This window comes from Rutidosis leptorrhynchoides, chromosome 3 (genome assembly GCF_046630445.1).
Source record: "Rutidosis leptorrhynchoides isolate AG116_Rl617_1_P2 chromosome 3, CSIRO_AGI_Rlap_v1, whole genome shotgun sequence".
Lineage (NCBI taxonomy): Eukaryota > Viridiplantae > Streptophyta > Magnoliopsida > Asterales > Asteraceae > Rutidosis > Rutidosis leptorrhynchoides.
The window spans coordinates 115,099,853-115,110,889 of record NC_092335.1 but is presented as its reverse complement, the minus strand read 5'-3'; the positions used below and the strand labels follow the sequence as shown (position 1 = coordinate 115,110,889).

The following is an 11,037-nucleotide window of genomic DNA, read 5'->3' as shown; positions in this document are numbered from 1 at the left end:
GAATTCGCAGGGCTTCGTGAGAGTTTAATCAAAAGTAATGTTTATAATGAATGTATTAAACTAAAGTAGTAGTGTTAATTGTCATATATATATATATATATATATATATATATATATATATATATATATATATATATATATATATATATATATATATGCATGATCAATGGGGAAGTAACCAATCGGGGGGAAGCAGGGGGAAGCAAAATTTTTTTTTTCGTTTTTTTGATTTTTTTTTTCCGGCATCAAGATCACACGAAAATATGAACATTTAGAAGAGACACTTCGTGATGAATGTTATTATTTAGGCGGAAAAACGATCGACAAAAATAACATTCAAGATAATATTGTTAGTGAAGAATATGAACGTTTTTTTTCTTCATGTTTTGTGAAGTAAAATTTAGCCCGATTTAGAGTTTAGGGTTTGGTGTTTTGGGTTTATTCCATAAACCCAAAACACCAAACCCTAAACCCTAAACCGTTCGTGTTAAAAACTGAATCTAAATCCTAAATCTAAACCCTATATTTCTAAACCCTAATATCTAAACCCCAATAGCTAAAACCTCAAAATACGCTCAAAAAACACGATAATTGTTATATATTACTTCTTCGAGCGTTTTCCCGCCAAAATAAAAACATTTATCACAAAGTATCTCTACTAAATGTTCATATTTTCATCTCATCTATAATGTTCGTGAACAAAGTTTTTTCAAAAAACGAAAAAAAAAAAGTTTTTGCTTCCCCCCGAATGGTTACTTCCCTCTTGATCCTACCACTATATATATAGGGGCAAGATCAATGGGGAAGTAACCAATCGGGGGTAAGCGGGGGGAAGCAAAAAAAATAAAAAATTTTGTTTTTTGAAAAAACTGTTCACGAACATTATAGATTGGATGAAAATAAAAACATTTAGAAAAGACACTTCGTGATGAATGTTAATATTTAAACATATCTAAAACATTAATGGCTTCAGTTAAATGGGTTTGACTTTATTTTGCCAAAGATTGAACATCAGAACATTGACTAATGTTTTTCGGTTAAGTAAATCCAATTCAAATGAGATCGGGTTTTTGATTGACAACAAAACGAAAACGCAGTCAATTTTTTTTTTTTTTAATAAAGGTCATTAAATTAATGATGAAATTGTGATTGAAAAATCTAGAATGTTCGGATTTGAAACATTTTTACTGTAATCGACATATCAATTGACATGAGTAATTAAAGTTGGCTTGGAATGGATGGGAATTAGGGCAGAGGTAGATAGGCAGGAAGAAAACTCAGTTGAAAGAATTCAAAGGGAACTGTAAACAAAATAATTTATATTTAGTCTATAAGGGCAATTTAGGAAGTTACACCAAATAATGTTGGATTTATCAAAATGGAGTGGGGAAATATCACTACCCAACACTTAAATACACACACATATTTTGAGACCTAACATACCATGTCTTAATGCAATAATAATTTGTTGAAAACAAAATGTAGCATAAGTCGACCCATTTATAAGTAAATGGGTCGACTTATGCTACATTTTGTTTAACCACTATCCAACCCATTAGTAATAAGTATTACTACCATTACTGATATTGAACTAATAAAAATAAGATATAATTATGAATGGTTTGAAAATAAGTACTGCGGACAGTCGTCAGTCCAAGATACCTTCCCGGAGTAGGTGTACGGCCTCTGCGTCTCCTGGCCTGCAGTTTCAAAAGAAAAATATGACAAATGAAGCTCCTACGGTTATGAATGTAAACTCCAAGGTATACAAATGTTTAGAAGAGGTTGTAAGTCGATAAAAGCGTACTTTTTATCCATACAACTTGAGCTACCATCTTATAACCATGACTATTGGAACAACCTTTATCTTTAACAATTACCGCTAATATCACCAGCCAGAAGCTTTTTCCGTTCTTAGATATAGTTCCATATTTTGCACAATGCATAACTTCGCCATTTCCAACTACTGGGAGATGCTTATAAGAAGATATGAAAGTTTATAAATGTACATTAAGTAAATCATTTTGATAATATTCATACAATATACATACCTTATCAAATCTCGTGTTCCCCGTCCAGTTATACAAATCAGATGGAGATATACATTCTTGAGATTGGAAATTAGTTGAAAGAGTAAATACATACCTAATTCCCACAAAAAGATGTTTAGATCCTGATAGAAACTAAATCATCCGATGATTTTCCCGAATGCAGAGTGGACGCAGCTCCAATATGAGTTGTGATGGTATACGGTTCAGCTGCAATATAATAATCACGATTTTTTTTTTTTTTTTTGAAGAATGAAAATAAACTTTCACATGCAAATATTGACTCTATCCTTCAAATTGAAGATCGACTATCAACTAAAGTTCAATCATAAAAAAATGAAAAAGTATGTAACCTGTAGCTGCGGCTCTTGCTATAACTACGACTGCGGCTTCTACCTCGTCGAGGTGGAGGAGTCCTCGAGTAGCTTCGCCCACGCCTTCTCTCAACACTAAATAAAACAACAACAAAAAACAAAAACAAAAAACTAAATCACAGAAACATGGCTTCACAAATGATGGCAAACAATTTAAAGACATATTTAATAAACTCACAGTTTCTTCGGGCTGTTCTGACAATGTCTCTCTATATGGCCTCGATCACCACAACGATAAGATTTGTTCTTCCAGTCATCAGCTTTACAATCTCGAGCCCAGTGACCATCAAGTCCACAATTAAAGTAGGGACCCGCACCACGAGGAGGACCTCTGCCAAGATAGTCACGTGACCCGCCCACATAACCACCACTGCCATGTGGCACATGTATGTCAACGGGTACCGAATGAAGTCGATGGCTAGTAAATAAATAATAATACATTAGAATGAATAGCATACCCATTTGGCAAATTAAACTATGATTCGGCTTCCATCCACGTCACAGCCATTGAAGCTGTACCGAGCATCATCAGCATCTCTCGGGTCCTTGAATTCTTAGACTCATACAAAAAAAAAAAAGGAGAGAAACGGAATTGCAAAACCATACCCATGAATCAAGAAAAAACAATATAAGTATAGTGAGTACATACCACAAATGCATAGTCACGCATCGTATCCACATCACGTACTCTGCGTAAACGGCGCCAAAAACAATAAGGTCATCCTAAGATTAAGTACCAAAACAGTTAATACTCGCCCAAACACCACGAGATTGTTCCTAATTCCATCAAAAGTTATGCAAAAACAATTTACAAAGAGTCGTCAATGTCTCTTATGGAAGCTGCAAGAATAGCAACTCATTCTACCAGGGCTGCATCTCACCATTTACCTCCAGGTTGGGATAAACCCATAAACCTTCAGAAAGATCATCAGGTTAAATTTACTTGACACTTGGCAAGGGGCAGTTTTTCCATAGCATTGGTTATAAATATTCAAGACAATACTACACCCTTTAGTGTGTCTATATAGTTTATACTACAAAAATTTAGCTAATAAAAAGTCCATCTTATTTTTTTAAAGGATAACAATATCTCAACTACTTTAACGAAACTCACCATAGGATAAGAACACTACCTTAATAACTTGGGTAAAGGAGAAGTACACATAAGACGATTAAGAATGGATGAAAAAGATATGAACGTTACAATTGCATGAAGTTTTAATATGCTGCAAAAAAAGAAAAAAAACTTATTAGAATAAAAACATTAAAATATTTGAAGGTATTCCACGTCTTAATCGAACAAAGTCAGTTAGATTTATGACATTATAAATTTGATAATTCACATACCTAATTGAACTTTTAACCATTGTATCAGTTTATAATTAAAAGATATTGTAATTCAAAGAAATACAAAACCTTAAAAGCCTAGTGAACCCTTCTTCAACCATCTTCATCCCATACCTTGAAAACACAAATGTAAATATTGCACTGTTGAATCCTTCCTGGCCCTTGATTGCATAATTATTGTTTCTAACCCAAACAGGTTCCTTTACCATTTTGCACGTGTTTACCAACAGGTTCCTTTAACTTTTTTAGGTAGTTGCTGACATACAGTCGTGTAAGATTAATGATTAGACGAAGAAGTTCAGCTAACCCCGAAGTTTCACTCTTTAAAGCCTGCAAATTGGTAAAAAAATAAAAAATTAAACAACTGATTATACATGTTAGATAACAATCGAAATCATTGTTATAGTAAATAAACCTATTAAGGGGTAAAACATGTTTGCGAGTTGCGACAAAGTGTACATTTATGGTATGGGTCAAAATGAATTGCTAACAGGCCAATGTGTAGGAACTCCATGGCACACAGAGCTGTTTGAATTCACAATCTTACCTCTAAGATATTGAAAGCAGATAGACCTACCATCAATGCATGATGCAGTGCCTACCATGTTAGTAAACTCAACTTCATTATAATCTGCCATAACTATCATGTTTTGACAGTTTTAGAAACATGACATATAAGTCAAAAAGCACCACAATTTGTAGGAACATCAAGATTTTAGTTATAATTGATACAAAATGATAATATATCAAGATTTTAGTCATGTAACTTAATAAGCTCCAAGTGCCAATGTCTTGTCCTCGTCTTTCAATCCCATTTTCTTTGTTAACTATCTCACTGTGTTGTCACATCTTTCAATCCCATTTCCTGCTTCAGGCAAGATCGCCGATTATTTTAAGAGTCTGCTTATCAGTAATCGAACATAGAAACCCACTTTTAAAGTGGCTACCCAAATTTTTATGCCAAGGAGCACCTATATAATCTAAGTTCATAGAAACATAAATATAAACTCATATTTATCAGCACCTATATCCACTTTATTGGTGTGCACTTGTTTACTTATATTCAATTTCGAGCCACTGGAAGATTGTCAATTTATCAGTTCTTCTTTTTTCAATATTATCAGTCATTCTTGGTTCTTCTTTTTTCAATATTGAACAACAACATTGTACTCAACACAGCACATCGAACAAAATTCATAGAAAAATAGAAATACAAATAAAAAGGACGTTTTAGTCACCTGACTGCAACTGAATTGTTTAATAGAAGATGAAAATCATCCTGCAATTTCATTTATTCAAGCATTTAGTGTAAATTAGTTACCTTGAAGATTGTAGCAGAATCATCGATGGCAAAAGACCAATTTAACGGCGATCTAGGGTTTATCGAATCAATGATCAGAACCCTAATTGCATCTATAGCGTTTATGCATATCTGCGATACGAATTCTGACACATTGGTGTCGCTCACGAATAAACGATCAGAGCCCTAACATGGATGGTTTGTGTCAGATACGAAATCCGATTGCATCTGTAACGATTATGTATATTTGTCGATTTGAATTTCAACGACCCTATTTTCCCTGATTGTTCCGTATTGTTTTGTGTGGAAAAGGGTATACAGGGGATTTTAATTGACTTAGGAAGACTTATCACGTGATTTCAAAGATGAGGGGTGATGGATGGATGTGATTTAAGGATAGTTTTTGATGGATGGCTAGGATGTGATTTGTAGTAGAGTTATCACTCAATTAGCACACTCATTATTTTGTTGCTTGTTCGGTTTTATTTTCATTGTATTTTTCACCTTATTAATTTCTTTTTTTTTTTTTTCTACAAAAGAAAAAATATTAGATCAAAATAAAGTCAACTGATGGAAGTTATTGAGCAGAAGATGAAGCTGTATTCTCATCCTTTTAGTTCCTGCTCTCGTCGTGTTCGTCTTGCTCTCGAATTAAAAGGTTGTTTCTCAACCACTTATTACTTATGATATACTCAGATATTAGTATATTCATTTTTTTTTTTTTTTAAATTTTCTACATATTTATTTATTTAATTAATTTCCAGTAGTATGCACAATACAGTAGACAAAAGTAGTAACTGATTTTAGTTTTTTGCTGTATTCATGTAAAATTACGGTTGACGGCGTAAGAAGAAGGGGTAGACCTACGCGTAGGTGGGAAGATAGGATAAAGCTAGACTTGAAGGAGCTCTTATTGACCGAGGACATGACCTCTGATAGGGTTGCGTGGAGGACTAGAATTAGAATTGACGAGTAGGTTTTTTGGTTTTGTTTGTGTGTTTGTGGTTTTGTGGGTCTGTGTGGGTATCTTCTTTCACTCTGCTCTTTGCTCTTTGCTGGTTTTTTTTTTTTTTTTTTTTTTTTCTCTAGACCCATGCATCGATGGTGTAAGTTTGGACATGTGGGTTTCTATGTGTATGTATGGATGTTCGTGTTTGTATGTATGTATTTAACTTTGTTCGCAAGTTTATGTTTGGTTGTTTGTATGTTCGCTTGTTTTGCTTTTCTGCTTGTCTTTGATTGTATTTATGTATTTATGTATGTTTGTATTTATGTATGGTTGTATGTTTATATGTATGTATAGTTATATGTTTGGTTGTATGTATATTCGTATGTTTGTATGTATATCCGTATGTTGGTATGTATATTCGTATGTTTGTATGTTTTATATCTATGTATGCGTATGTTGGTTTTCCCGTATGTATGCTTGTTGGGTAGATACTGTTTTATGTATGTTTGTATGTTAATTCTTATAGAATGGCTTGCTATGTTGTGTTTTTATCTGTATGTGGACATATATGTTTATTTCTCACTTAATGCAGCTTTACTTTATTCGTCCTGTGCTCCGCAGTACACTCTAAGGTACGTTTTTCTTTTTTCTTTTTTACGGCGCTGTTTCGGGAGCCATCAGCAAGCGTCTAATTATTGGCGACTTGACTGTCGCTTAGAGCCTAAATCGAATTCCAGGCAACATTTTAAAACCCATGGAAATTCGTTCCACCATTTTCATGGCGTTGGCATTTTTTTTTTTTTTTTTTTTTTTTTTTTTTTTTTTTTGGCCGGAGGTCCGTTGCAAGCAATCTCTTTATCCGTCGAACATAGAGAGGGAGGACTTTCCCTACCCTTGTGAGTGTTTCACTCGGGGTGGTGAAATGACTTCTCTTTGTCCTAGGGTAGAGGTAGGATTGTCTACGTCTCACCTCCCCCATACCCTACAAGTGTGGGATTGGGTATTGTTGTTGTTGTTGTTGATTATGAATGCATCAATATTACCTCCCTCCAAGATCCAGGTAAAGAGAATATATATACACACTAATAAACTTTTCATTGCATTATTTCATTGCATCAATAAACTTTTCAGGTAAAGAGAATATTACCTCCCTCCAGATCAGCTCGTCACATACTTTGGAGATCGTTTCTAGTAAACGAGCTCGAGCTCATATAACATCAAAGGAGTTGAGGTCGAGGCCTCGAGCTCAATATATTATGCTTAAAACAAGCCGAGCTCGAGCTCGGCTCATTTACACTCTTTTGTGTAAAAGGCCTAACCTGTATAACTGTATTTATGTGATTTTTACTAGACTTTTTTTCTGACTATCTTAAAGATGTTTACTTATCGAGGTTTGAACCTAAGATTTTCAGGTGCTAGGATACCTCACAAATATATAACGCGACAAGAACAACATTTGTAGTAAAATGTAAATTATTTGTTGTAGTCCAATAAATCAATAATCTAGTATAATCTAGTGTTGTGACTAGAATGCCTTTATCCTATAAAAACTGAGTTCTGAGGTTATTTCATGAACAACTTTAAAAATTTAGGGGCTAACTTTATGATCTTGTAGAATTTTTGGAGGTCAATCCTATGGGTTATGTACCTGCACTGATGGATGGCACTACTGCAGTTTCAGATTCTTATGCCATACTATTAGTGAGCCAATTATTATTATTATTATAATTATAATTTTATTTTATATTTAACTTTCTTCTCGTATAATGCATCTAATAGGATTTTTTATGTCATTTACAGTATCTGGAAGAGAAATATCCGCAACACGCTTTGTTACCTCAAGATCTTATAAAAAAATCAATAAATTACCAGGTAATTTAGTTGCATTATGTTAACTTATATGCTATGATTATGCAAATCTTTAATTTAAAACACTAACCACTTGTCTGTCGTAAGGTCGCAAGTATCGTTTCTTCCAGTATTCAGCCTCTTCAGAATATAAGTTTAGTTGTGAGTATAAACTTCTGATAATTTTTGGTTCTTATTTCTCAATCAATTTGGCTGTATCTTTTTCGTGTTGAAATTTGATGCTTGAAATTTTGCAGGAATATATTGGGGAACGTGTTAGTCCTGATGAGAAGCTTCCATGGGCTCAACATCATATCAGGAAAGGGTTTGTAGGTAAAAATTAAAATTTTAATAATCAATCGGGTGCCTTCTGCAATCTATCGTATAATTTTTACAGCCAATTAATGGCAGTCATGGCTATGTGTTCCAACTAAGTGATCACTTTTGCAGCTCTTGAGAAACTGTTGGTGAACTATGCTGGAAAATATGCTACTGGAGATGAAATTTACCTGGTCTGTGTTTAGTGATTTTGTGATTACTTATTTTCAAAAAAATAAAATAAAATAAAAATTGTTTACTAATTTTATGATCAGTTGGAATATTCTTCTATTAAATCAGTTACGTTTGTCACATATATCTTATTGGTTACTTGCAGGCAGACTTGTATCTAGCACCCCAATTATATAACTCAATCTACCGCTTCAAGCTTGATATGGTAATATCATCTACTAATATGTGAACTTTATCTTAATCAGTTTTTTTTTTTTTTTTTTTTTTATCAATTGTATATGTCAGAATTTTCTTATTTAAAGAGGATTACTTTTTTTTTTTTTTTTTTTTAATGTTATGACATTTTCAATTGTGTTCCTTTATTCATTACTGTGTTTCATCATTCCGAGTAGTAAACATTCTTCATTGTTTGGAACAGACCGAGTTCCCACTCCTACTTAAATTGAACAAGACGTACAGCGAAACGCCATCTTTTCAACAAATTATTTGTTGAAACACTGCAACAACACACAGGGTGAGTTAAGTAACTGATACATATATTTTTCTTTTCTAGATTGCTTATGAACTTGAGTTTTTGTATAGTAAAATGAGTATGCATATCATGTGGCAGTTGCAGTTAAGAAGAAGCACTCTAAAAGCCTCTACAAGCTTATTCTATGCTTTGTTTCCTTTTGTAAGTTACTTGTTATTGTAGTTTATCTTGTAAGCGTCCCTTGTATTATAATCACGAAGTTTGAAAAATACATCATAAGTTTGTTAACAACGAACAAGAATAATATGGAAAACGACATTTAACATAATTTGAATGTCAATATAACACTCGCTGATTACGAATTATTTGTCATGTTCATTGCTACGTATGAATGGAGAACGATAGTTAAAATTGGCTAAGGAGTTGCAGGTGGTGCTCCAGAGGTTAGAAGATAATGAAATGGTAGATAATGTTATATCGCCATATTAGACTTGATATATACAGATACAATTACAATTAATAAAGTTCATATGTTTTATAGCTCATTTGATTTAATCATTGATTAAAGAATTAAATCCAGTTATAATATATAAATAAATTTCACTCAAATGAAATACAATCAACATAGTCATATAGTCTATATAAAGTTAAATTGAATACTATATATTATTTTTAGGAAAATACTAATGACAGCTCTTAGGGATGTCGTTAAGATGCATAAATAATTTGTATATAGCGGTTACGTTTGATTTTAATGTGACGGTTATTAAATTGTACAGACTTTTATGCACCTTAATGACAACCTTTAGGGTTGTCGTTAGCATTTTTCTTATTTTTTTTACACTAATTAACGTAGAATACTATTTAGTTTTAATTTTAAGTCTATTTCCATGTATGTGCACAGTATCTTAACATTATTAAACTTAACTTTGTACACTTTTTATTAAACCAAATATTAGTCATCTATCCATATTACATAAGGAATATTCACCTTTTCAAGATTACATCGAAAATATTAAAATGGGATATACGGTAAACTCCACTGGAAAATGTCGAAATAGAATAGTTCTTGATTGCAATCATTGTTAAGTTGTACGTATACTCCTATCCTGTCTGGAGACAGGATATGCTTTCATATTTCATATGTTTTATCTCCCCAAAATCAAAATTAGATATTTAATTTGGCGCCAAATGACACAGATGTCAAGTTATTTTTTACTCCGTATAAAATTGAAGCTCTCATTTTAAGGTTACGCTTTTCAAGGTTGGTTTATCGACTTTTAAAATATAAAGTATGATAGCTAAGTACGTGACCAAGGTTATAGCAATAATAACGATTTTAATGGAACCTTCACGGAGAACTTTATTTCGCTCATGTTCAAGTCTTTGTAGTTGCTCAGTCTCTTATTATTGTCTAGATGGTTGTTGCGGATTTGTCTACGATCAAGTCCACTATTTCCATCGACATATTTGTAATATATTTGTAATCTTCATTTCCATCATTAAAATTCGAATTATTCATCATTTACATTTGTTGCAGTCTTTGGTTTATGCTCTTAACTAGAAAATAATGAAATGGTAGATAATATTATATCATCATGTTGATCTTATTTAAAAAATATTTGTTAGTTTAACTTAAGCAAATATGTTTAATGATACGTCATCCGTTCAGTGTATACAATTGTATCAAAAAGCCCTTTAAAGAGTAAAACCATTTAACGTAAACGTGATTAAAAGCTATTAGGCCGTAAGCATGCTATAATCCAGATAGCGTACACACCGTTAGACATTGTTTAACGAGTAAGCCCCAATTAACATAACGAACCGCGTCATCCATCAAAGATGCCACGAAACCGAATATTCAGAGATTGAGCAGTTAACTCGAGTCTTAAAGTTTGACTGGTCAACCAGATCATGATCATGGTGTATATTATAAAGAGGTCAAGCCTTGAACTTTGTCTATAAATAGAAGACTTGGACCTCCATTAGGAGAACAATTGGAATCAGTCAGAACTCATATATTTTATCTCTGATAAAGTGTTTCTCTTTGTAGAAACTATGCAAGACAACCTGTCCGGGTTTAGATTATAGTTGAATTCGATAGTCATTGTTAACGGAAATTGACTTCTGTTAAGATGTTCACTATCAACGACCATCAACGTGACTAAGTGACTAAGTGCACTTGTACA

At 32.9% G+C, this 11,037-nt stretch overlaps 1 protein-coding gene and 1 long non-coding RNA gene across 2 annotated transcripts; one reads left to right on the top strand and one right to left on the bottom strand.

Moving 5' to 3' along the window:
• Nucleotides 1-1,526: 1,526 nt before the first annotated feature.
• Nucleotides 1,527-2,787, bottom strand: LOC139896682 (uncharacterized). The gene is made up of 4 exons (XR_011776319.1): nucleotides 2,601-2,787; nucleotides 2,402-2,497; nucleotides 1,808-2,258; nucleotides 1,527-1,700 (listed from the first exon to the last, which is right to left on the bottom strand). It is a non-coding gene; the product is annotated as an uncharacterized lncRNA (long non-coding RNA).
• Nucleotides 2,788-5,567: 2,780 nt separating this feature from the next.
• LOC139896681 (glutathione S-transferase zeta class-like) lies at nucleotides 5,568-9,176 on the top strand. Its single transcript, XM_071879316.1, has 10 exons — nucleotides 5,568-5,728; nucleotides 7,035-7,078; nucleotides 7,634-7,719; nucleotides 7,819-7,890; nucleotides 7,975-8,028; nucleotides 8,124-8,199; nucleotides 8,317-8,378; nucleotides 8,522-8,581; nucleotides 8,795-8,890; nucleotides 8,987-9,176. The coding sequence occupies exons 1-9, from the start codon at nucleotides 5,640-5,642 to the stop codon at nucleotides 8,867-8,869; spliced, it is 618 nt and encodes a 205-aa protein (XP_071735417.1). The 5' UTR covers nucleotides 5,568-5,639; the 3' UTR covers nucleotides 8,870-8,890; nucleotides 8,987-9,176.
• Nucleotides 9,177-11,037: the final 1,861 nt, after the last annotated feature.